Raw genomic sequence first — 27781 nt, 5'->3', positions numbered from 1 at the left:
CACTTGCAGACTGTCTGTGTATTTATGTGTGAACTGTGAAAACCCATTAGATGATGACACATGCCGCTGTGATCCCATCAGCCCCCTGTGAAGCCTGAGAGAGAAACGTGTCCATGATGACAGGCTGAGAAATTCTTCAGGAAGCAGCTCTGAGAGTAACTGAACAGTTACCTTTGCCTTCTGCATGACAGTTCCTGAAGAAGCATAAACAGATGGAGGTCTCCGACGCATCTCTGAGGCACAGTTAACTGGTAAAGCGTCACTGTAGATATTCTGTGTCTTTTTGCTGGAGGCCTACACATAAAGAATAAAAAACAAAGGGTAAATAAACAATGTGTACGCAGGCAGGTAAACATGTCAACATGTATTTGTGTTTCTTTCCACATTAAGCAACAAATACCTTAACAGGGGGTTTAGCATCTACAGGTGCTCCCAGCGCTCCACCGGCCAGGCTCTTCTTGAGGTTTTCTTGGACCTGAGTCAGCCGGAGCTCCAGGTCAACCCTCTCCGCCTCTTTAGCTCGACAGGCGTCCTCCAGCTGAGACACACGCTTGTTCAGGGAAGACTGTCTCCTCTCTGCTCAACAAAAAAACAGAGACATTACAACACAGTGACACAAACAAGGATTAGAAAAGTAGATTCTGTATTTTCATGTTCTTTTAGGATGTTCAAAGACTCACAAAACAAAGTGCATTTATCACAATACTGTACTTACTGTAGGTAGATTTTTGGAGTACTTTAACTTGACTACTTGAGAGGTAACTACTCTACTTCTCAAATTAAAACTGTGCATTGAGAACCTATCATGAGTTTATAATTAATGATAAATTAAACTACGGCTTCACAATGAGGAAAACACGCAATAACATTCTTAAGTATCTCACTAACGATATTACGTTGGATTAATAAACCAATAGTTCTGTTGTTTTCCATATACTGTCAAAGTTCAACAAATTACTACTTGAATAAAAAATAATAGTAATAATGGAAATTATTTCTAACATTCTTTAATCGATCCCTGAACTATGAACAACAGTCAGATTTTTAAAAAAATATATATAGTTGCATTTTTAAGTGCAATTTTCTACTGATACTTTCTAAAAAACCTATGCAATATAGCAGTCTTTTATGATGTGTTTATTGCAAAAGTTGACATCAAAATGACAATTAAAAAATATATATATATATATATATATATATATGTATTGTGCAGGCCTTGATTAAATAACACAAATGTAATTAAAACAATAATAAAGTTCATATAAATAAAACAGTGGTTGGAAGCATAGTGATACTAGATGAGTACTTTACTTGTGATTCACTTTACTGCTTTTGTACTTTTACTTGAAATGGAGCACAACAATCTGGTATACTTCTAAGTACTTCTTGCCCCACAGTCAGCAGCATACCGTGTGAAAATACAGGAAATTAATTTGATTTAGAAAGAATTTTAATTTCCATGTTTTTGGTTTAATAATAAAAGCAACTGGATTGTGTTTTTATCCCTGCAGGACAATTATCCTCTCACACGGCCCTCTAATAACGGAGGTCAGACACAGAGCAGGGATACAGAATGCTTACTGTACTGTGCAGACAAATATGCAAAATATGACAAATTATTGCAAGCTAATAGTTTTGTTTTGGTAGACTTCGTGGCCTTATTTGTCTCTCCCCGTGCAATAATCAAAGTACACAGAGTCAGTGTTCCCACACATTTTGATGGACAAAATTTCAAAACTTTTCCATGACATTTTAAGGACCCATAATAAGACAACCATGTGCTTCACTGTGTCTGCAGCACTTGCTGGTTACGGTACTTTTCCACGAACACACGCAGGAGAGTCTCGCTTCCTTTACCAAAGGCTGCCACACAGCATCACATATATAAGTAACCTGTCTTAACGGGGAAGGCTTGAGAACTGTGCGAGTTTTTATTTGTATCTCTTTGCTGCTCAAAGTTAGCTGTCAACAGCTAATTTACAGAAAATAAATTTGCTGTTACATTATGTGGAAGCTTATCCACAGAGGATTACTGTAACAATTTATTTTATTACGCACCAAAACAATTCAGGACTTTCCCACAACTTTCACTGACTTTTTCTTATTCCATGACTTTTCCAGGCCTGGAAAATGACAGTGAGAAATTCCATGACATTTCAAGGCTTTTCCATGGATTTTGGAACCCTCTAGAGTAGACGTATGTTCATGATATGCTGTTGATTTTGATATTACAATGACAGTCTCAGTTTCTGGATACTGAAGAGCTGTAGCTGAGTTATATCGGAGCTGATCTCGTCAATGACCGAGAAGAATTTGTATAACATCTGCTGTCTGCTTTGTTTTGTATCTCCTTACCAGAGGCCGCCTTCAGTTCCTCCTTCAGCTCTCTCTTCTCCTTTCTAAGGGTCACGAGTGCATTTCGTATCCCATCCCTCTCGCTTTCCAGCTCCTCTTTCTCTTTCAGGTAACGCTTGGCATCCTCTTCAGCTCGTGTTTTCCCATACCTTCCGTACTGGTTGGCGTCTGGGTGGAGATGTAAGAGGAGAGCAAAGGTGAGGGGTCAAATGTGCAGAGGTTATGGGAGGGAGACAAAACACATCACAGTGATCTTTCTCCCTATCCTTACTAATATCATGCTCCCCATGTAAGGAGAAAAACACCACATCTACATGTCAACTGAAAGCACAGAACTCAAAACCGACCTTTTTCATATTTAAATCACAGGATTTTTGGAGAAAACAATGGTTTGATGCATGAATAAAAGACAAACGTGCACACACTCCTGCAGAGGCAGAGGTCAGAAAGCAAGACAGCGGATCTAATGTGAGTGTCCTATAAATCTCAGATTACATCCTGAAGCTCTCAGCCATGGAGAGCGCTGGCTCTTTGATGTGTCAGAGTGTCGCAGTGAAGGCTTGTGAAACAGCACAGAGAAGAGCACTGAGACAGTCGACCACGCCAATATCGCTTTTCATAACTCAGGACGCTCATCTCATTTATTTGTATGAGAGATTTAGAGGCCAAATGACACAAAGGAGCAAATGGGAGAGGCGAGTGAAAAAGAGATTATGGATGGAAAGTGAGAAGACAAATGAGAGGAGGAAAAAAAACGGGGAATATTCAGCCAGATAGTGCCCAGATTTTATGGCCGTCTGTGAATTGATACACCACTAAAAGAATGGTATGAAGAGTGCAAGCTACAGCAAAAGTAGAACTCTGCAATCCAACTCCTGTGTGACACACAGCTATATAAAGAGGTGCCATCTATGATTCTTGTTTCCCTTGAAGGGCAGCAGGCTGCTACCCTTATTTTTATTTATTCATTACTTTTTGAGAGAGACAGATGGAAAGCGTGAGTGGTATAAAGCTGAAAAGATATGGGAGGGGAGCTTCTCAAAATATTTGACCCCACTGCACAGACACATGACAGCTGTTTGGATGAATGTTAGTTATATTGTGATTAGCTTCGATAGAAACTTGCATTGTGCAGCTTTGTTAATCGATCCATCGTAATGCCTTTGGTACAGTGCGGATAATTTAAGTGCCTTACAAATGCTGGCTGACTCGGAAATAATTTACACAACAAATCTGTGAGTTGCGGGCTGATGGTTTGTCTTCATTAAAAAAAGTGGTTAAACAAGGATCATTTTCAGTCCTCTTCTCCTCATAAATATATCCATGACCTAGGCCAGACTCTTCATAGCTGTCAAATAATTGAGTGTGTTACACTTGGCTGTTAAATCCTCCAGATTTCTTTTCATTTTCAATCTTTCAGCCTCAATTCCCTCAAGTGACATCACTTGAGACAATTTATCATACTTTGTACAGCTCTCTCTGGAGGCTGGCTTTATACAACATTCATTCCCTTAAGCAGCAGCACTCTCGAAGAAATGTAAACAGACTGTGGTGTGTAAATCTGTGACGTTCTCCTTTAAACACAGTGATGTATATGCACACATCAGCTGATATCACAGTGCCAATCATTTCATTACTGGCACCGGCACCCCTTACAAAACTGTCAACTGGACATCCTCATCCCACAGAAATTAGAGACACTGTCTTCTTTTTATGCATAGAGCATTGATTCAAAGCTGCCTCCTTATCTCAATAACCTTCTCAAGTGTCAAGATTCTTTTTACCCCACACCTCCACAGTGTACAATTGGCTATTAGCTTTAGACCATCCCAGGGTAATCATCTTTTAGTTTATCTGCTCCTTACAAAGGGAGTAACCTTCAAATTACTCTTAGGCTCTGCTGACAAATGTTTCTTACAGTTTGTCTCTATCACGTAACACCATTTGAATGTGAATGTTTTACACAGGGCTGTAATGTGATTTCTCTCATGCGGTGCAAAAGCATCACATTGGTTTGACGTTTTACTGCCAATGAGAAACCATCCCTCCAGTCTCTGCCTTTTCAGTCTGTGGCACAACAGCCTTAAGTGCAGCTGCATCAGAGCCAAATGCGCATTTTTCAAAGAATTCACTATATCAGCTAAAAAAAAAAAAATGTGGTGACAGTGATGACCTAATCACTGTGGTATAATCACATGACTGCTGTATTGCTGTGATGCGGTTATTATGACTGCCCGAGTGTTACTTGATAGCTTTGCCTGTGCCATCACTTAGCTGTCTGTTAAACAGGGCATTCCTGCAAAAGAGAGCTTGCTCCCTTTGGTTTTTCACTGCATAATGACTCCAGTCAATCTATCAGTGTAGTGCATGAGAGAAGGTTAAACACCACTGGAGGTGCAGCAATGTTACATCTGCAAAACAACCACGTGCACTTACTTGAGCCTGTTCGTTTGAGGGAGACTATAGGCTTGGTTCTGTCAGAGTCGCTGCTGGAGAAACTTGAGCGCCGCTTCCCCTGATTCCCAGACTGCTGCCTGCGGTTCTCCCCTGACTGGGTGGAGCGGAGGATGGGAGGACATGACAGATGTGGGAGGATGCACAAAGATGGATTACAAAAGAACGGAAAAAATGCCATTTGTATAAAAGCTAAGCAATAAGCTCATGTTCAAATGAATTGGTTTGACACCACTGAGGTGTGTATGTTTGTTGCTGTAGGTGTTGAGGGGCATGTGTTTAAGTGCATGTCGGTGGGGTTAAGAAAGGGGTTTACAGGCTGTAAAACTGCCATGACCTCTTGCCTTCCTGTCACCAGCCTAGTTGCTTTTTTCTTTTTTTGGTCTTTTTTCCTCTCCCGTTCCCATACACTGCTTTTTTTCTAGCCTACAAAAAGCCATCATTGATAGACATGTAACAGAGCACTGTCTGTCTGTCGGGTGACTGATATGGAGTCTGATATTCAGACAGAGACAGTCCCTGACAGCTGCACTCACACAGACACGCAGCTTCTAATCTTTTCACACCAAAGTAAAGCATTGCACATACGATTTAAGTGAATTTGCAAAATGTGATTAAGCATGTGTCCCACCTGCATGTCCTCATTGGGGACTTCATCATATGTCCTGGAGTCTGTGGAGATGGATGTGGCCCACCTGGGGTCAGAGAAAAGGGATAAATAAAAGTGTAAAGGTGTAAACATCATTACACTGGTCAATGACCTTGCTTTGACCTTATCGAAACATCCAAACTCCCCCCTCTCCACGTCACTCACAGGAAAGAATTCCGTGCGGCGTCACGGATGTTGGCAATGGTTTCCACGTCAACATAGTCGTAATGCAGTGACTCTGGATCAGTTGCAGAGCCTGTCTCTGCCAAGAGGACACCAAGCCACCGTCCAAGTTCCTCAGAGCTGCTAGCCTAAAAAGAGACAGGACAAATCAGCTTAGAGTTTTGAAGTGACTCAAAATGTTCCAGGCTGTAAAACCAAAACAATGAGCCCGAACACAATAAATAGCTTTGTCGTGCTGAGTAAAACTGCAAACTACTGTGATAAGTCTCTGTGGGTTTGTCATTAGGAACGACCCCTTTGAAATTACATTCATTTGACTTAATGTTAAAAATACTGATAGCGCAGCTGTAAAAAGGTGAACAAATGCTCAGTATTTTACCTCCAGAGCAGCCACCTCTGTGCTGTTCCGTAAGATTCGGAAGGCAAAGGGATGTTTGGGTCCCAGCCCCGGGAACACCTCGCAACCATGGAGAGGAAGTGAAGGCAGGGAGGTCCGGGGATCTCCTTTGTCATGATAGAACTGCAGGGAGCCTCTGCTCACACAACACCACTGTTCCCGCCACACCTGGTTCACCAGCACTGACACGTAGCCTGCATGGTGAGGAGGGAGAGAAACATGACGCGACTGCAAAATTTGAGAGATAAAGAGTGAGAGCAAAGTAGGACTGTACTGACAAAAATCTGGCGATACGAAACATGATACACGGGTTATACTGATTTGTAAGCCTTTTTTTAAATCAAATTTACGGAAAACTGTCCTAGTATTATGAACACAGCTCCATATAAATGAAGTCTTAACGCAATCAGAGCTGTGGGATTTGCATTTTTTATGGTCCCTGTAACATGCTTGTGATATGTTTTGGCTTAGATGGGGGACATAAAACTTGAAAAGATAGTATTTTGTATTTATTTTTTTAAAAAAAGTCACACCCCAGCCACCCCCTCCACTGATAAATAAAGTACAGTTGCTGGCATGGGCGCTAAATGATGCACTGCGGTGGATGGGGCTGCAGCAAAACATATTTTAGCCACTTAAAATAAATCAATACCAGTTTAAATGTACACAATATTTCAATATTCTCTCCTCTTTACCTTCCATAACAGCTAATGGAGGCAGCAGTTGAGCAGCAACTCCGCCGTTCAGCGGAGGAAAAACAGTAAGGGCTGTCCTACAGCATGGTAAAGCTGTGAAGATATTCTTAATATAGCGTAGGCAACACTTAAACTGATACTGAATTTGATTTGTTTGATTTGTACATTACATGCCGATTTTCTACCCCACGTACTGAGTATTGAGTATCACATAACGTAAGACTGCAATACCCAAGTGTATCAATATTTTCTTAGAGCCCCTACAGTGGAGTGGGGTCTGACCTTGTCGAGGGTCGCTGTAGGATGTCCGTGAATCTCCTGGCCGAGGGGGCTTCTTCTTGGAGAAGCTGATGATGCGTGTGATTTTGCGGCCTGCGGCAAAAGGCCCCCGTTTCACCTTGCCTGCATAAAAAATTGAAGAATTAAACAGTTATGTTTTGTCAAGATTTATTTTTGGCATGTGGAAATTTGAATTTTCTTAAGATAAAATCACAGCAATATACATATACCTACACTATGGACTGTAGAAAATTAGATTGTGTTATGACAACTGGGGGTACTAAATTTGCTGATGAAGACCTGGAGTTAGATGCAGTTTAAAAAAATGTTAGAAAAAGGACCTTGACTTATTTTTTTGTCAAACTGCTGTATTGATTTGAGGCTGTGTGTGTCTCTCTCTCACCATTTTCTCTGCAGTTCTCTCCAGTTGACACGCCCACACTGTCTGAGTCTGATGTGTTTCTCTCTGCAGATAACCTCTGAGGAGGAAGCACACAAACACAAATTTAGACTTTGCAACAGCAGCAGAGTACAAGCCCTTCACAGGATCTGTCTGTCTGCTAGGATCACACTAGACTTAATAACTACACTTTACATAATTATTCTAACCCACTTATATGTGTCTGTCTCTGGGTTCTCTCACTCTCACACATACTGAGACAAACAGATTCATCCTCTGCCTGTTTCTCCTACCAACAAATACTGTCTCCACACTCCTTTCCTTGCTTTCATTTATGACGGGGCCTTTTGCAGTTTATGCTCTGACAAGTTGGTAGGCTTTAAATAAGATGTGTCAGTTCTAACACTCACTCACCACCCCTCATCATTGCTGCCTTAACACCTTATTACGCCACATATCTCCTCTTTGTTCTGCAAGCCAAATACAGGTATCCCTGTGTGCTGTGTCGAGCCAAACAATTCTTTAGGAAAATTGACAGTGACAACACAATTACTGCTTACCACCAACTTTTCCTCACCTCAGCTATAAAGTCAAATAACATCTGGGGGATGAAAACGACAGGGATGTGCTGAAGCGAACATCCCCTATGCTGCATTTACCTTGTCAAGTTCAGTTTTTCTTGGAATGATGGGAGACGCAGATTCCTCGGGCCCTGCGCTCTGACCGCTCACCTCTCTGACAACCTGTGGGGATATTTTACATGTGTCACTCTTAACTGTACACTTCCTTTTGAGGTTTGTTTTTCCACATCGTCAAACTCGCTTTCAGTGACTGTCGACATGATTGATGGCCGTGTTCACCCACTGTATTCCTGCAAGCGTACATATAATTTCAAACTGTAGCTTACCCTGAGCCATCTGTGGGCCTGCTCCTTGCTTTGCACCGCCAGCACCAGTGCATCTCCGTTAGGTAAGGTGAAGCGGAGTTCATGGTGCTTCCTCTTGCTGTCTTTGGGGGCATAGACCACAGTGCACTGGGGCAGCAGCAGGTCCACATAGGGGCATGTGTCCTTAGAACTCTTATAGCACTGCGGAAAAGTGAATATCAAATAATCAAAGTCAAAAAAGAGAGTCTGCTTTTTGCATGCAAAAGACAGAATAAGTCTTGTTTTGCATGGGCAAAATCAATGTTCTTGTTCTTGTGCTAAGTTCAGATGTGTTTCACAAGTATTTAAACCATTGCACTCAAGAAATGTCCTGCAAATGGCAAGAAATTAGTAAATTTCTAAAACTATTTTTTAATAAACCAGATTAAATGTTCCTACAAATATATTTCTAATTATCATTATTATATATCAAAATTACTTAACAGAATTTTAAAAATTAAGCACTTTTTTTCAGTGCATTTCATTTTTTTTTTTTTTTTACTGTCCCATTATTTTTTGTTGTGTTTTGTTATTTTTGATTGTTGTTTCTTTGATTGCTAATTTACAGGTAATTTTCTTGTAATTTTGCTTTCCTGAGGACTGATCTGAATGAGCAACTTCCCACCTGTAGCCTGTTCTCTCGAATGACAGTGAGCTGTTTCGCCCATTGGCCAAAGCGTTTCTTGCGCAGCAGGAAGGCACAGATGCGACAGTCCCTGGCAGGAGTCATGGAGCTCTCATCTGAGGGCCATTGATGAGTGAGTTGGACACCAGGGCTCCTCTCTTCTTCATCCTCCTCATAGGACTCGTAAGAACTGCTCAGAGCATCAGAGTCGTTGTCTGAGAGGGCAACGACAGAGAAGAAGTTTTACTTCTACTTAAAAAAAGGCTTTTTGTAATGTAAATTTTTCATTTGGAGATAATTTAGTTGTAGACTCACATGAGTTTTTCCGGTGTGTGTTTATGCAGGTCGTGGGATAGTTGTTTTCAGCATCTTCATACCCATCCTCTATAGAGTTAGGAGGGCTAGGCCTGACTGTAAATGAAAAAAAATCCCTAATTACTCCATATGTTCCATCATGCACTTTAATATGACTTGTACTTTGTAATTATTGGCTTAGAGGTTTTTACAGCAAAATGACACCCAGGGCAATGAGTTCAGCAGAGGCGGGAAGATGCTGACCTCGTGTGATGATGTACTCGGGCAGTTTGCCAGGACTGAGGGGCACTGCCTCCTCATAATACTCCTCGGGAGGAGGCGTCGTGGGCAGAGGGGGAGGAGAGTCAGCTGAGTGCGGGGCTGGGGAGTCTGCACAATTCTGCTGAGGGGAAACACACAAACGCAACTCTTACATTTCCCTCATAAAAATGAGGGATTTTTTTCACAGCCTACATCATCAAAGAGATACAGAGAAAAACCCTCAAAATGATATCCATAAATTAGACACATGGACTCTGGGTGGGTCTCTTCCAACAGCTTGCAGGGTGAGCAGCATATGTGCATGGGAAACCCCCACAACATGGAATACAATCTCTGTTTTTCTTTGCTTTTTCTACAAAAGTCATCTAGACGTGCAATAGACCTCTGCAAAGTTGGTTTTGGATGGTGATTGCAGAGGGAAACATTAGGAATTGACTATATATTGGCCACTTGCCTGCTTTGAAGTATCAGTTTGTGTGTTCTTTTCTTCTTTAAGTTCATCTGTAACATCCTTTAGGTCTCCAAGCTGGCAGTCTATCAAATGCAACAACATATGTTCAAATTCACATTTATACATATACAGGCTACATGATATTTGCAGCTCATTTATACAAATAGGTGTATAACTATACCACATTATAACTCAAACTCACCAAATGTCTCAAAGAGCGATTCTACAAAGCTGGTGCCGTTTCTGTACACTGCTGAGTTCATGTAAATGTAGTCTGTTCCTGAAACTGAAGGCAAGGAAAGAGACATTTTTATCATTGAAAAACTCGACTGTATCGCACATTTTTATTATGTATAACATCATTCCAAGAGTCTAAATAAAACACAGATAAAATAGGAGACTAGAAACAAATTTGCCTGTCTTACATCAAATTACTTTTAAAGGGATTTCACTGTTGCAGACAAATTATCTGTGACTAAAAACTCACATTATCTTTAGATGGGTGTCAGATTTAAGTCTTAAAAAGTATTTTCAAAGTCCTCTAGTGTACAGTAGGCATAAGACGCGGAGAGAAGTCACCTCATCAGGCTTTCCTCTTTTCACTGACCTGATGGCTGTATCTGCTGCAGGAGGTTCCACACAGAGGTCTTCTTCTCCTGCGTGGAGGAGCTGAGGTTCTCCTGATCCAGCATCTTCAGCAGGGCTCCCAGCTCACTCACCAACACCTCCATCGCTGTACAGAGAGGGGGGCAAAGGTCAGGGGGGCACAGGTTCAGTGTATCAGCAGAGAGGGCAAAGGTCAGACGGACATGTCTAAACGAGCTTAAGGAGTGTATGTCAAAGAGCCGCTTTCTGCCTCGCTTTCCCTGTTTCTTTCTGTCATTCTCTGTCACCTTGTTTCAACTGTCAATATCAATCTGCCAGCTTATCACAAAGTCTCCCTCCTCGCCTCTTCTCTCCGTCACGGGTCAGACTAAACAACGATGAAAGGCTGGAGTGACAGGAAACACGTTTGCTAATTGCTCATTAACCTAGAAAAAAACATGGAAGTGAAGCTAAAAATAAAAACTCTTGCACTGAATAAGAGCACAACATCCTGCACAAGATGCAAAGAAAATCACTGTTGTGTTTCTGTAGCAGCTCTGAAATGCTGCCGGCTCACAGACTGAAGGGCACAGACCCAAATTTCAATCAAACATCACTTCCAATACTGAAGAGGTAAATGAAATGTTGGCAAAGACTGTAAAGATGTTGGCAGATATATGAGATTGTGACAAGAATAAGTGGAGCACCTCTTTACAGAGCCCAGAGTGGGCTTAATGTACCATCAGGCAGATTCTCATGGCAAGTGATCTATAACAGTGGAGAGATTCAAGATCCTGGACTCACAAAAGCACAAGTTGGCGGACAGACAGACAGGCAGGCCTCCTGCAATACACATTCTTTACAGGCCTCCTCCGGTTCTGTAACACTTTGAGGACTCATCTCATAAGAATATATGATCCGCATCACATGTTAATCTGGTGCACACCCCATTATCAGAACAGAACCGCCCCATTCGCCCAGCTGCTGGACATCCTGAGAACAGGTCTGCAACCTGCTGCTGATGTGTTTGGATTCCTCCTTTATCTGGTTTTCTGGCAGACGCAAGCAAGAGCCACCAATCAGCCACGCTGTCTCTGCCTTCTTTCTGCTACTATCGGCCATTCTTTTGTATTCTGTCCCTCTGTATTGTTGTATCCTAAATCCTCTACCTCTATAATCCTGAAAATCCCCCAGCAAAACCTAACAACTGGCTGAGTCACTGCTGGCACACTTGTCTGCGTCCCCCCTCACTCCCTCCGTCTCTCTCTCTCTCACTCAACCCCCCCCCATCCACATTTTCACAGTCCAGCCACATTAGACCTGCTGAACCGTGCATCTTGCTGGGGTCAGCCATGGGACAGCCGCAGAGCCAGAAAAGTCTTTGTTCGGGAGGCGGTCATATGGCAACAAGTAAACAAATGCAACATACGCACAAAAAGGCATGCACACAAGCATACAAAAAGGTAAAACACACAGAAACGCTTGTATGATGTGTGTTTAGTGGGGCATGTATAAAGTTGTTTTGGGTATGTGACAGTTTGAGGAGCATATTTATGAGTTCAGGCAGAACTTTGGACTCTTAGATGTATTACTCTGACACAGCAAACTTGTGTGTAATCACCACTGACAAGCAGAAAATCTTGATAATCTGGAAGATGTATCTTGTGTTTGTAAATGGTGTGTGTTCTACTTTTCAGACTGCTCCCACTCCTTAAAGACAGACATACTTTCCTGAGGTGGGTCTTCCTATGGGCTCCCAATGCCCTGCCAAGGCTGCAGTAGGTGTGTGTTTGCCTGTGTCTGTTCAACCACTTCTTTACTAGTGTGGTTTCCTTCTATTGTAATAAAAGCACGCTTGCATTTTGAGAGGTTGGCATGAGGAATTAATTCATGGAGGGACCTGGAATGTCTCCTCATTAAGATCTGATTCACCCAGGGGAAATAAGGAAGTGGGGGTCAGAGAAGGAGAGGAAATTCATGAGAATGGGATGTTTTGGCCTGGCGAGTGCCGTCCCTCTGCCAGAGGCTCCAGCTGTTTAGATTTTGGCTCTATTGTACCACTGGGCTTCCCCTAAACTAGTGGATAACAGAACTTTATCCACAGCATGACTCATTCACAGCAGAGAGAAACTGAAATTCACACCAGTCAGCATTAAATCCAATATATTGCTGAAATCAAGGCGTTACTTTCAAGGAATGGCTTAAAGTAGGTCAAAACTCACACAGTGAAGTAACCCTACTTCAGTGTTTAACTTGGAACAGTGCTCCGAAAAGCTGATTATCCGATTTGACGATTACAGTGTTACGCCGCTTGTGCCAGAATGAGCAAAGAGGAATTACTACGTAGTATTTGGCATGTGAAGCTCATAGGACCACCCTTAAATCCTCAGCCTTGCCTTTATAATCAACACCACACTACTCACATGGGTTCTCTCACACATTTAAAACAGCTCATGATCCTTTAAATCTCTGCTGCAACTCTGTGTGTGTGTGTGTGTCTGTGTGTGTGTGTGTGTGTGTGTGTGTGTGTGTTTATGTGAGAGTTTGATGTTTGTCTTTGATGGATTTAAAAGCCAGAGATAACAGATCGTGAGCACCTGTGGGGAGCTACACACAAGCTTGCATAAGAAGATAATTCTACATGAAAACAGATTGGATGCAGATTGATTAAAGCCAGACCAGGGTGGAATTGGAATATTTGAAGCTAAAAGTACAACAAATTATTAAATGCTGCACTAACTGCAATTATGAAAATATTTCTGGTTTATTTACTGAATTTTGTAAAAATTAAATTAAAAAAAATCCTTAACTGTTTGGATGCAAACAATTTTTGTCTTGTATTGCAGCTAATAGAGCTTTTAAACTGTCAAGCATATACACTGGATTGGTTTTCTGAGGTGTGCATTGTACAGCTGTATTATCCAACACCAGTGTCTGTTCGGGACTCAGTATCAGCAGATACTCAATATCAAACAACTAATAAGAACATTTCCACTACATAGTTTTTAGCTTTTAATTCCTCAGAGAAAACATCATGAAAGAGACAAGCAGTGCACCGTGCAGGAATGTGTAGCCATTCAAACATTTACGTCCTCACAGTCCACTGACAATTGCTGTTAAACACAAGACACATTCCTCACCTTGTAAATAGTGCAAGACTCTCCAAAGTGTGTTTGTGTGAGGGTGCATGTGTAGTGAAGCGGAGGGAGAAGTTTGTTTAACAGTGCAGACTCAGACCTTTAAAAAAAAGGCTTGCATTTGCAGACCCTCTGTACAATGGGTTGGAGGGAGTGAGAGAGAGAGTGGGTGGGGGAGTAGGGGGTGAGTAATGTCAGCGAGTTGAGCACCTGTGCTAACATGTCCAACAAACCCTGATATGATGAATAATGTGACCTCTATCGGGTGCACAGTTTTTTTCTTCTCCCTCCTTTTCATGCCAATGGCTTGCTGCATGCTGCGCTACCTTATCTTGCCACGCATCACACACACAAATGACTCCACAGTATGTTGAAAGTGACAAAATTCAGTGGTTCGGCTGCAACTCTGTTTCACAATATTGTTGCAGGCAGACATTCCAGCTCATCACACAAGAATCTGTATCCCACAAAGAGGCTCCAGTGGCTCAAAAAATTGCAATGTTTCACCACTGAGTCTGGTTGCTGCTTTCTTAACAATTCAACAACCCCTCTCTGTATTTCAGCGAGCTGGCATGATGCTTAAGTAACTGAGTAAACATCACCTGATGTTTCCTTGCATTCAGTCTCATGTTTACAACACCTTCGCAGCCCATGTCTCTTGGCATTGTTCCGTATATTTACATATCTTTACAATTCCTTGCATCTCCTTTAGCCTCAGATACCTGCTGTGTTTATATCCTGACGAGCTACAAAGACTTCCACACTCACCCTCAACAGCCGCAGTGGATGAGAGTCCCACCATTTTCCAAGGTTGACAAGGAGACAAACTGGTTCATTCATACACAAGCAGATAGAGATATTCCAGAGTCAAAGCCTCCCTGTTTGCTCCGTCCTGTGAAGTCTTTGTAGTGGAGGTGAGCTATAGTCTGCCTACTGCTGAATTCACACTTCACCTCTCCCCTTCCTCCCTCTGATCTGTTATCTCCCTATACCGCCCTCCCACTATGTCTCCCCTCCTCTCTTTTCTTTTGGGGGGGTAGGGAGATTGTGGTGGTGGTGCTCTGTGTGTGTGTGTGTGTGTGTGTGTGTGTGTGTGTGTGTGTGTGTGTGTGTGTGTGTGTGTGTGTGTGTGTGTGTAGCCCTCCGCTCTAATCCTAGGGATCGTATGGCACCTGGGAAAGGCTTGCTGTGTAAACACACACATGTCGACTAATAGCTAACCCACATTCTTTATTCTTCCACATTCTTTCCCTCAATACATTATTAACCTTTAACTAGCTGCACATAAAAGCTGCCATCCAGATGATGCTAGTGAACCCTATGACATACCACATACAGTAAGGCATTGTACTGCTACTTTACATGAAAGCATCTTTAACCGGGTTACTTTCTGATAAAGACAAGAGCAAAATGTTTCCCAGTGAAGCTGATGCTACAACATCTATATTGTAAATGTATTTATTTGAAAATATAAAGTGAAAGATACAGAGGAGATTGAGTAAAGGATGTGAAGAGGAGGCAGAGGCAAGTTGAGACTTTTCAGAGTTACACGTGGATGACTCGTTGCCTTGAGGCAGACTCTTGTGCCCCGACACGATGCGACACGCTGCCTTCAATCACAGGGGCACTAAGGCTGCACAAACAAACCCACAGGCACACACAGACAAACACATGCACAGCAATGAAGAAACGCACATGTACAGACGCCCAAGTGTAGGCTGTTACTGTATATCAGCTGCAGAATGAAAACAATGTCAGCTGGCTGTCCAGGGTTGCCTGGTGCACAAGACTGCTGAAACGATTTAGTTTTTTCCTAATCTTTGAGTCAAAGTGCATGAAGTTCATGATATTGAGCTGCCAGTTTTCAATGGTGATGGCAAGAATGACACACGTCGGTATCTTTTATTAAAGTGAATTTAGGATGAATCATCTTCATGCATGAATTACACATCAACAGTAACCCAATTTTATGCATGATCCATGATGATGATGATATTTAAAAAAAGAAACACCTGGCAAAAATAGTGCATTGTCAATATTTTTAGAGAGAGAGAGAGAGAGAGAGAGAGAGAGAGAGAGAGAGAGAGAGAGAGATCCCACCATTTATGTTTTCAGTTTGCACCCTTCCAATTAAAACTCTTCAGGTAAAGGAATACATTTTGGACATTTTTTTATTTACGTTATTCTTGGCTTCTTAACTTTTAGCCAAGAGTTAAATGAGAAGATCAAAACCAATCTCATGTCTTTTTGGTAAATATGAAGATGACTCCAAGGAGGTTAAAAAGTGGAGAAATCATGGCGTGTCATGTAATGGGGTACAACACATGCGCAATAAAAAAGCCTCAATAGATAGCACATTTTCAGAGAACATGGGAATGTTTGATTCGTTTCACTGAGACGTCCACTCCACCTAGGGTCAGAATATATTTTACACAAAACATAAAATATGCTTGAGAATTACAATTCTTCAATTATTGATAGCTTGTTATGTTATGTAAACAAATGCTTTCTATATGAAGCCCTTTTCTATTGTAAAGCGACCATCATACATCCCAGTGCACCCAAAAAATTCTGTCAGGCTGAGCGCACCCTTAAAGCACCTGCGCAGACACTGTCCCTTTATTTATTTCTAGTGCCGTCTGCTTTAACCCTCCAACATCTCAGCTCCACTTACACTGCACATGTGTCATACCTTATAGCTCCCAGGGGGTCAGAGATTGTGTCCCAGGCTTTATTGAATAGCCTTGAAAGGTTCAGTAAACCTGACACAAAGACTTGAAGCAGGAGTAAACAGATAGCCTCGCTCTGTCCTACCAGAACCTCTAACGCTCAAATAGTTTGGCAAATAATGCCCTTTAAACCACGTCGTTTCTATGTTTCAATTTTTGTACAGATTTAAAAAAAAAAAAAACCTTGGCAGAGAGCAAAAAAAGTATTGTGAATAAAAGAAGGGTCATCAAGGCTTTACTGTAAATATTGCCAAAGCACAAAGACTGAAGGACGTCTTTGAAGAACAAAGACTTTGCCTTAAAAAATATTCAGACAAATTTTTTTATAGATTTTTTTATCTAAATTTCATTAAAATCTGATTAAAGAAACAGTAAACAAGTCTGTGAATATGACAGCTTGTGTAAGTTATGTGTCCGATACTTGGTGCAACATTTACTTGGAACAACATTTTGGTCGGTGGCAAAAATGACTAAGGTTTGACAACCTAAACTTTTAAAAATGTGAAAATCTGTACAAAAAGACAAGACAACAGACAAGACTTTTAAACATTAAACATTAGATAAACGAGTCATACTGTGCACATATAAAAGAGGATTTTGAAAATACACTTCCAAGAATGTCAGTGAGGAAAAACGGGAAATTAATTGCCTAATAATGTAATAATGTAGACAGGAAGGCCCCCCACTATCTAATTTGATACACAGGCAATAAAACTTCCCTAAGGCATTTCTAGTGTTTCCAAACTTTTCAAACATCCTCTCTTGCTGTGACAAATGCCTCAGACACACCCCGATAGACCCGGTTATGGCCTGACAAACCACACCTCACTGTGACTAAATGTGACCTTTGACCTCCTCAGTAAAGCTGTGAAATCACACACGACCATGGATGCCACAGAGGGGATGGGAATGCTCAACAAGATGTAAAAACACATCTCTTATCTTTACATCACAACTGGTACAATAGCTCTCATGCGTTCAAGTAAAACTGACACATTCAGGTAATTGCTAAAACATGACAGACAATATTAATCTTGACAATGTATTTTCCAGACTAATAGTGAGTGCCGCTTATCAAGTCCACAATACAACACATAGTTATAACCACAAAGAGGTAACTCCTGCTAGACAAAGCTGCTGTGAGAAACTCAAACAACTGTACCATCTGTGACTCCACAAGAGATCAGTATCTAATGAAAACTGCTGGGCTTTTCTTGGAAGTCTGTCTTTTCTTATTGTCTTTGGACATGTTGGATATACAGCCATTTCCCAACCTGATCTGACATGAAAGAGCGCTGCAGGTTGAAGACTTGGAGGTGTCCAGACAAATAGTGTGGGAGTCTTACTTTGTCTCAACACAAAGGCCAGCGGAACAAAATGACCCAGCAAACTTTTGAAAGGAAATGAAAAACATTTTCTTGTGAAAATGCACAACCTTATCTCATGTTGAGTGAGTCACAGGAGAGGTTTTTCAGTCAAGAGACGGCGGGGTTTGAGCATTATCTTCATGCCGCGTGAGGGTTATCTAAATACCACCATCCAACTCAGTCATCAAAGCTGAGATAGGCTTTAAGAAAATAGCTGAATCATAACATTTAGAAGACAGATGAAAAAAATGGATGTCACATAGTTAAAAAAAACTCACCAATATATTAAAACCACTTCCTTTATAAAGATCACTGAGTTGCATGAAACCGTCACACGCTAACAAAGGTGAGGTAAACCAGAGGACCAGATGTGCTCGAGGTTTTTAATTACATTAAGAGCTGTGCCAATGCTGTCGTCTCTCACCAGCCTGTGCCCTATCATGGTGAAATCTCCTCCCACTCTACTCCTCAGGATTCCAGGCATTTCCCAAGTCTGACGGTTCTCCTCTCCCCAGCACCAAACGTGTCTGGGCATTCACAAGCTGATATCACCGGAGCCCACAACAGGTAAACAGAGACGGTATTGGTTTATTAGGGACGATGATACAAATCAGAATGATGACTGTACATGTGACTAAACTGTCTTTTTGTGACTGTGTATTCATCATTTAGCGTAGCAGCTGAGGTGGATTAACACAGCCTGAAAAAAACTGGCAATTTCAACATTCTGCAACATTTATTTATGGTGCAGAATTATTAAAGTTGCTTTAAACAGTGTTTTTATAGCAACAGTGGATCAAATGACTAAATACTTGTGAAAGGGCTTACCTGTCATTTCAGAATGAACCCACAGGGAATTATCACTCTGCATTTCCATTCAGCCATACAGTGCGTTTAAGCATCTTTTCAGCTCATAGCCTGCAACTTTACTGGTTGGTTCACCCTCACCGCGTTCATCAGTGTTGTTTTCAGAGGCAGTGAGCAGCTATGTTCAGCCCAAACCCACGTTATGCTGCCTTACCAGCAAACAACCGATGGACATTGCCTGTTCAAGGTGGGAATTATGCCTTGCTGTTCTATATAAGAGGTACGAACATATAATGGGGGAAAAGACTTGTTCTGCCTAAGCCAGCAGTGAGGTAGTAACAGTGCTGAATCAGTGTCAGTGTAAAAAATGCAAGTTGTTTTATGTGTGCGACCCACTGCCAGGAGATCAAAAAAAGCAGCCAACAGTTGTTAGCAACTGACTCAAGGACAAAAACAAAACTGAAAATGGTGGGTGACAATGAGTTCCTGGAGCTCATTACCATTCAAGTAGAGGATAAGATCAACTGCTACATAACAGGGATGATACGTTATTATTATTGCCATGTTTTTGTTTAGACAACGTTGCCTGACACGTTACATCTAACACTTGACGCTGACGATGTTGTGTTACACGTCACGCCTGTAATGCCTCTTTTGCTTCCAAAATGCTGCCATACTATCTCAAAGCACACTTTAGCGGCATTATGTTGGCATTTGGTTCAGGGTAAAAAAAAAAAGAAAAAGCGGGCATAATGGAGAGTCCTTGTTGTGACAGTATTGCAGGATCTCTGTGTAAAAAGGACTTAGCAACTAGCTGGTAAATATTGTGTAGTAGTGAGTGGTTAAAGACATTTTGAGCCAGACATTTCATAAACTGGTGGAGGGCAAAACAGAGCTAAGACTAGTGAATGCTAATTTTGCCCAGAATGACGAAATAAGCAGCCGATAACTGTGCTAACAAGTTTGGCATTTTACCTGTTAAATTAAGAGTGGAAATTAATGTTGATTTTCTTTATTCATTAGAGGGACAGGGAAATAATAAGATATGCCCCGAAAAGCAATACAACGGGAGAAGATTGAAATGCAGCAGAAACACAGTAAAAATCAGACACCCTGACAAAAACGAAGATGACAGGTAGCATAAAGGCTTGTCATACTGTTGTTAAATATACAGAAGGTAAGATGAAACTCGTCAAAGCAGACATTCACAGATCATGCCAGCACTGATAAGCTAACTACAGAAGACCCTTAGAGAATGATTTTGATTTTATCCTGCATGCTGCCAACAAAACACTTTTCCTGTCCTACATAAGTTAATGGGCTGACCAACTGTATGGGGATGCCCCATGTGTCCATTACAGAGATGGACTTCCTCCCTCTACTGATGACATCACTTATCACCTCCGGCCTTCTGTTTCCTCTTCCTGCCAGCTGACCCACTCCTACTTTTACTGTACTGTCTCTGGTGACCCCATTCTCAATGCACTGTCTAGATCCTATGCTAGATAGAATTGAACGTGCCTGCTGCTACAGATGTATTTCAGGGGATGACAATATAATGGAGCTCTTGAATGTACCATTATTACAAACCCTTATTTAGTTACTGCAGGTAGACCCATTGAGAGTGTGGATTCCGTTCTCATGGCTTTAACATGTACATTTATTATGCGGGTGGACATCGTGGACCAACATACAATAGTAAACATGCGTATATACCAAATGCACTATGCAAAACAATCTGATGTTTAGCAGCAGGTGAGGTGAGCATGTGGAAAAGCTTATTTGGTTTGGGGGAGCCAAAATTAAGGGCAGAGGGGAAAAAACATGTTCTCCCTGCTGTTTTTAGTGTGGACAGGAAGATGCTTCAGGTTATCATAAAAAACAGCAAGAGTGCCAACCTACATTACAAGATACTCACAAGCATACATATAAATAGAATACAAACAGATGTTAACTGTCCAGGGAAATAAATGCTTTGAGTCTTTTTACCAGAGCTCACACCATAAGTCCCCTCTTTATTTCACCTTTGCATTTTTACACAAAGCGGCATCATTCCACTCCAGTGAGTATATTTACATGATGCTAGAAAAAGTCAAAATATTGTGTTAACCAAAATATTGTGTTAACCAGACTAAAACTAGACTTTTAAAATGCATGTAAACATGTAAGTACTACTGAATTTGTACTAAATCCATTCTGTGATTGGACCTTTTATATAAAAGCAGCAAGGTGGCGTAATGTAACGTGATATTCCTGCCTTGAATAGGCAGTGTAAATTGGGTGTTTGGATTTCTTTTCTGATTCTGTCCTAGTTTCTCTCTTTGGAAATAATTGGCTGGTATACTGACTTACATTCTGACACTTCAGCAGATTGCTTACATGAAAACACCATTTCATAATATTAAATTAGGCAAAACCTAAAGCATTTGGAGCATGCATGCCACAGCAAAATTACTTGAGAGCCTTACATCTTAGTTTAAATCTCCCTAAAGTAGAGCAACGTTTCGTTTAAAGTCCCCTTATCTTTGCAAATATTTGTAGACATTTAAACGTGCATGTATCCTGCAATAAATGTCTATAACTAATTTCTACCTTGAAGGTGCATAATTCTAATTAGGCCACTCTAATGAGCTTGTCACACTGGGCCAAAGTCATTAGGCCTCTTAAGCGGCTGGGGCGTTTCCATGGTGATGGAGTGGGAGAATTATGGGCTTGTGCACCCCCGCTCACCTGTTTAAGAATTAACTGGCTTTTGAAGGGCAGCAATGGAGCAAGGAAGCTTTTGATGTTTTCATACACTCACACACGCACACACACGCACACACACGCGCACACACACACACACACACACACACACACACACACACACACACACACACACACACACACACACATTACATCCATGGCTTCACTGCAGAGTAATCTGGGAGCAGTGGGGATAGCAGGGAGCTACTATCTCAGCAGCAAAAGACATTCAAGGGCCCCAGTTACAGGTCAGGTTAGTAAAGCAAAGCTGCTCCTTTTTCCATCTCACATCTACTGTTTATTCACTTTTGTATTGTTTTAGTAAGCATTAACCTGGGATCAGATTGCATTTGATCAGCTCAATAATGGCCAAAACTGACAGATGTGGGGCATCATGAACAAAGATTTGTGCCAAGGAGATACTTTCATAGCGTATAGTGTGACATGGAGGAAAACAAGCAATGAGGAGTCTTTTACAGTTTATAATATCCTCACACAAAGAGAGTTTTTTTCTTTTGTTTGCCCAGTGTTCCCTCCTACTCCTTCTTCCAAAACTGTTTATGTCAAATGCATCCATCCTGTAATCCTTTACTTCCCTTTAATTGTGTCAAAGCTACTGAATCATTGAATGTGCTTGTTTTACACTGTGATGATTGGTGGGCCGTGATGGTATTTTTCCATGGATGTATAAAGAGAATTGGATACAGCACTGAAGGCAGGGCCCTGTTCATTCCAATCTAAGTTGTTCAATGGCGCATGAAGCAAAAAAAAAAAAAAAAATTCTTTCAGACTTCCCTGGGTACAAAAATACCCAGATCTTTTGCACTGTTGGGCCCATAGAGCATACACACTAGAGACTTCTGCAGCCACAGCAGCTAGTGCAGCCCTGTGCTAACATGAATGGGGATAAAACAGAGTAATTTTGTTATCGGACCAAATGGATCAAATCCCGATTGTGAAACAAGTCATTTTTGGGGGGTTAAGACCCTCAAAAAAATGTATGTACTGGTCCATAGACGTTTCTTTCACAACGAAAGTCTATAGGAATTGAAAAAAAGACTTTCTGGGACCTACGGCATCACCTGATGTACCCAGAAGTTGTAACTCCACAGTTTAGCCACTATGTCAAATTGGCTTCAAAGCCCAGCACCATTCCTGGAGGCTTGGATTTCCTTTTCCCAATGCATTATGGGATAAATGGATTTCCCAAGTGATTCTGAACAGAGAAAGGCAGGCACAGAAAACGGACAGATGGGTAGAAGTCATGGAATAGTACTAGCCAGGTGGGAACTATTGCATCAGGGTATTTTTCAATATGGACTCAGGTCAGAGGTCAAAGGTTACAGAACTGACCATGATGTAGGGAATGTCTGTCTGCCAAACCTCCTTCCCCTCTTTCTCATTTTTCATCTCTTGCTCTCTGGTGTATTCAGGTCTGAGATGGCACAGAGGGCTTGACTCAGCCTGCTGCCACACAAAGGCCCTACAGTTCAGTTAGTATTATTCAGATCCCATATCTGCCCTGAGTCCTATGAGATCACCACGATGCTATGTCTCGCTCACAGAAAAGTATTCACATACTGAGAAAGATGCTATTCTGCAAGTGGAAGCACTGCTTTACTGATGTTGCACAGACAAGGGTAATATACACAGGGCACACATGCAAACACACACACACACACACACACACACACACACACACACACACAAAATTACTGACACACATACACAAAGCGGGAAAAGGAGCTGCTTTGTCTCCACTTGGGATTTTTTGTGTTAATGGGATTTTGACTGGAGCAGAGCGCTGTCTTCGGTTGAAAACTAGGGCACTCTCAGTGCCTTCTTTCTGTCATCTGCATCTAACCATCATGTAGAGCACAACCTCCTGTGGATGCCTTTACCTTTTTCCTTGTATTAGGATGAGTAGTTAAAATTATAGTTTAAAATTTTGTACATACAGCTGCAAAGGTTAATTGAAGTCGTCAACTATCAAATTAATCGCCTACTAATTTGATAATCGATTAATTGGTTTGTGTAAATACTTTTAACGTCTAAATGATGTGATTTCAGTTTCTTAATGTAAATATTAATATTAATATATTTCTTTATCCCTATAGGACAGCAAACTGTATGTGTTTGGGTTATTAACAAAATTGAAGTTTGAAAACATTATCTTAGACTTTGGTGAGCACTGATTGACATTTCTTTCACCATTTTCTGATGTTTTAAACAAGAAAATAATCGACAATGAAAATATTTGTTAGTTGCAGCCTTCTTAAGTGCAACATTAATGTAGTTCTCTAAATTCGTATGAATTAGTCCACACAGAAAAAAATCATTTTTTTCTTTCTGGATTAATCCTGTGAATCCTAATTTGATGCAATTTTACTATTTCCAAAGTCAACCATCACTTACATTGTCAGTTTTCATTGCAGCATAAATTCACCAATATTGAAGAAGAGGTTAAGGAGCCTAAAATCAAATAAGATGCCCAACAGTGTCTCTTTTAATAAAAACTGGAGGCAGACCTATAATGTTGCATAGACATTTTGGAGGGTTGCTGTGTTGAATGATGTCCTTCAGCACTGCGTAACTACTTCTGTGGCACATAAAGCTTTCCCATATCCCCAAATTCCAAGGTGATAATATTTCACCACACAATGCTAAACATATAAATCCAGGATTTAGTCAAACACATTCTAAGAAACTACTCTGTAACACCAATAAAATACTAATAAAAACATAACAAACTTAGCTATGATGACAGTGTCAATTTACCCCCCTATACCGCTTCTACTGGCTTTTTAAGTAACTCCTTGTTGACACAATACTGATGTTTCTATGGGACAAAAAGATGACAAACCATGGACCATTTTTCATAGACTTTGTTTAAAGCCTACTAAGTGCATACCAAAACCACTTTTCTCAGTACTATCTATACACTGTATTCTTTGTATGACTGTACTACTTGAACTGCTACCCTGAATTTACCCCTAAGGTCAAAAAACTACAATTTCTACACCTGTAAATTAACATGACTCATAAGTCAGTGCTAAATTATGGCTGTTGTAGCATAGTAAGAAATAACAGGTGAGGCAAGTCTAACTAAGGCTGTCTTATATTCTGCCAAGACTCTCCAATAAATTTCCTTTTGAGTATATTGCTTGTACTTGTATGCATGCACGCACCAGGCAGAGCCACTTTCCACCCTCTGCAACAAACACCATAATTTTGAGAGTCATATACCCTATAGCTGCCTGCGGTAATGTTGTGCAACCTCCATGGAAACCATATATAAACAGCTGGCCAGAGAATGACCATTGCCTATACTATACAATGCATGTGTGCACAGCCACAAATACACTGCACATATCTCAGCCACATGAATCACAGTGATCTTGTCATCTCAAGGGTTAAAGAGGGGAATTCCACTTCTTATAGGGCTGTTCCACAATCACCCATGATTTACAGCTCATGCATGATGGGGCATATATAAATATATATATATATACAAAATGCTGTATGTAATGTAGAGTACTGGAGGGATGAGTATCAACATGCCCAAACGCTACTTTTATGTCCAAAAAAAACTCTTGATAAAATAACTGTAACAGGGAAGTATGTTGCCAAAACAACTATATTAACTGTCTTTTGTCTTTTTTATGTCTACTTCCAGGATCAACCTTGAAGCTGACCTGGGTGTGTTACGCTGTAGGCTTTACAGTGGGATGTGAAACTGAGATGTCAAAGTGAATGGAAAGTAGTGTTGACATCAAACTGAAACACAGGATGAGATTTTATTGTTGTGAAGCCTCCTGCTTCCTTGGCCCCATCGGACTCTGAGCTGAGCATCTGCATCCAAAATTTGGACTATGAATGCATTACATTTTAGTTAAAGAGACTATTCAAAACAAAATCAAACATACACATTTTTCCTTTCACCTGTAGTGGTATTTATCAATCTAGATTATTGTAGTATGAGTTGCCGAGAGTTGGAGATATGGATGAAAGGCTACTGCTTGCTCATGTGAGCTCGCTAATGTCACAGCTCAGCCGAGAAGGACGCCATTAATGTGTACATCGCACACTGTCACGGGCATTTCCTCCATGAGTAGATGCACACTTCCTTCTGGGCGCTGATATGGTTGGTGTGTGTAGTTCGGCAGAGAGAAAAAAGTTCCAACATGAAACTCTCTTTCTGGAAAGCGACATTGTTGATTTTTTTCATTTTTTTTTTTCATATTCAAGAAAAGGCAGACATTTTTACTGCTGATATCTCCAATACAACTCACACCAAAATGATCTACAGTTAGATTAATACAAATAACACTTCAGGAGAGTGAAAAAAATAAGAGTTTTTGGGTGAACTGTCCCCTTAAATCAGCTACAGCTATAACATTAAGACATCTGGAATAGTCCTTTAAGAATGATCTAAACTTTGGAGGAAAGTTCCACAAACTCTGCTTTTGCTATGTGAAAATGCAGATTACAGCATAATGAGTAATATGACATAAATGCACGCACAGTGAGGTCACTGACCACTGGTTGGATGACGACAGCAGATTGCATTTAAATTGTGCTCTTTTGCCCTGCTAACCCGTACCCACTGACACTATGTTTTAATTCAGCTTTTAACAATTCGAATCCTTGTTTACTCTCAAACACATCCTCCGTAAGACAGAAGACTTACATTTGTGCCATGACAAAATACATTGTAACTTAGAGCAAGCGGTTGGTTGGTTGACAAACACACTGCTTTTGACATAGATTTCTCAGTGGAATGTGGATATGTGGAGCGAACCATCTCATAAGAAGAAAGACATGGATGGAGGGGGGATTTTAGTGCACATGCAGCAGAATTGTGCTTACATGAGCAATATGTTACATTCATGCATCATTGTAGAGTCCACAGCTGATCACTGTTTAGTCCACAAGTTCTTCCATATGCTCCCAAACATTCTGACAAAAGCCACGATTCATCATATCTGCTGGGCTAAATCACAGACAATCCCTCCACTGAAATGCATATCTGCAGGGACAGCCTCTCCCCTCTCACACCCACCTGGTGCTCTGCTCCTCACAGTGCACACTGAGGCGACTGTGGAAACAAAACCTTTGTTACACCGCTGCTCCAGCTGGCTTGGATAGTGCATATTAACAAGCTCCCACCAATTCAAGCTCATACCTGCCTCCCATCAACCTGACCAAGCTTGATATCTGTACTCATGTAACTCCACACAGCTAGATTTGACAGTCAGAAAAGATACAAAAATAACCTTTGAGACAATGATCATTTCATATAAAGATATCATATTATATATATTAACAATGGTAATGTGATGGGTGTCCTTCATAAGGACTAATTCACATTATCTCCTATCTTTGCAGTTTTCTTTATCTCTGCAAAGCTTTATAGCAACTTTTACCTCCTTGCACACAACTTTACTGTATTGTTTCAGGGCATTTATTTTCTGATATTTTTAGACTAAACCATGAATGGGTAGATTCTTACTTGTAGCTTTATTTAGGGAAAAATGAGGAAAGTCTTTTAGCAGAAGCTGATCAGAGGATTCAAAGACCACATAAACAGTAGGGTGCTCCCCAGGTATCACCAGCCATCACTGTGTGTTTTCTCCTGTTGAGTTAACACAAACACAAAGCCCAGATAGAAAGTCAGTCAAGCGACATTCCTGTGTGTTTGTGTGGGTTGAGAGAGATGAGAGTGTCAGGCGAGGATTTCTCCCAACCTGGATAACACCTAGAGACACTTCCTCCTTAAGATGCTTTGTGTACACACCAAACACACTGGTAACATCTACATAATCCAAATGCACTGACAAGGTGAGGATGGATGCCAAATTAGTAAATGATGGATGGGAAAGGCAGAAGTGACATATGTGACTTCAATGAGGTGTTTTTCTTAAAGGCAAATAGGCTGTTAAAAGGTGTTGGAAATAAAATAAAGTACCATGTATGCAGTTTGTCCCATTTCCTTTCACCCCGAGTCACTTGAGTAAAAATGTCCATTAAGCTGGACGTTATAATCACTCTCACATGTTTACCTGCCCAGCGGCTGGTAACAAGTCTATGAAAAGCACTCTACAGCTGTAGTAACACGATACAGCAACATCAACTGAAGTGTAAAAACAGATCAAACAAACTCAAATAAACTATAAACTGAAATCATAACTTCATATGTGAAATGCTGAGTTGGGCCACACCTCGCCCTGGTAATGCTGTAACTTCTAAACTTGTGCCAAAGTCTGCGGGGGGGGCAAGTGTATTTGTTTTCAGTTACAATGTGGAAAAATGTTGTACTGTGCAGGGGGGCAACTGCACCCCTCCCAGAAAAACACATGGGGCGGAAACACATTTTGTATTTCTTTCTATTTCAACACAAGAGAGCTGCAGCACTCCAGAGA

General features: G+C 41.0%; 1 protein-coding gene across 4 annotated transcripts in view; it reads right to left on the bottom strand.

Moving 5' to 3' along the window:
• afap1l1a (actin filament associated protein 1 like 1a) overlaps window positions 1-27781 on the bottom strand; it is a 31057-nt gene that overhangs the window by 1979 nt on the left and 1297 nt on the right. Inside the window, exons 1-18 of one of the 4 annotated variants that reach the window (XM_042493071.2) lie at window positions 14480-14643; window positions 10597-10722; window positions 10192-10275; window positions 9993-10072; window positions 9521-9659; window positions 9278-9373; window positions 8963-9177; window positions 8320-8499; window positions 8072-8155; window positions 7416-7491; window positions 7016-7135; window positions 6021-6232; window positions 5624-5769; window positions 5441-5504; window positions 4792-4906; window positions 2356-2523; window positions 401-576; window positions 172-294 (exon numbers count right to left, since the gene is read on the bottom strand). In XM_042493071.2, coding sequence (XP_042349005.2) covers window positions 172-294; window positions 401-576; window positions 2356-2523; window positions 4792-4906; window positions 5441-5504; window positions 5624-5769; window positions 6021-6232; window positions 7016-7135; window positions 7416-7491; window positions 8072-8155; window positions 8320-8499; window positions 8963-9177; window positions 9278-9373; window positions 9521-9659; window positions 9993-10072; window positions 10192-10275; window positions 10597-10722; window positions 14480-14513 — 2238 coding nt within the window. In that variant the 5' untranslated portion in view covers window positions 14514-14643. Of the gene's footprint in view, window positions 1-171; window positions 295-400; window positions 577-2355; window positions 2524-4791; window positions 4907-5440; window positions 5505-5623; window positions 5770-6020; window positions 6233-7015; window positions 7136-7415; window positions 7492-8071; window positions 8156-8319; window positions 8500-8962; window positions 9178-9277; window positions 9374-9520; window positions 9660-9992; window positions 10073-10191; window positions 10276-10596; window positions 10723-11378; window positions 11517-14479; window positions 14644-27781 lie in introns of those variants that run through there. The other 3 variants (XM_088081280.1, XM_088081281.1, XM_042493069.2) reach the window with 3 other exon arrangements.

This window comes from Plectropomus leopardus, chromosome 8 (genome assembly GCF_026936395.1).
Source record: "Plectropomus leopardus strain MGB_pleo_1.0 chromosome 8, ASM2693639v1, whole genome shotgun sequence".
Lineage (NCBI taxonomy): Eukaryota > Metazoa > Chordata > Actinopteri > Perciformes > Serranidae > Plectropomus > Plectropomus leopardus.
Note: the sequence above shows the minus strand (reverse complement) of the source record. Positions and strands in the feature narration are given on the sequence as shown.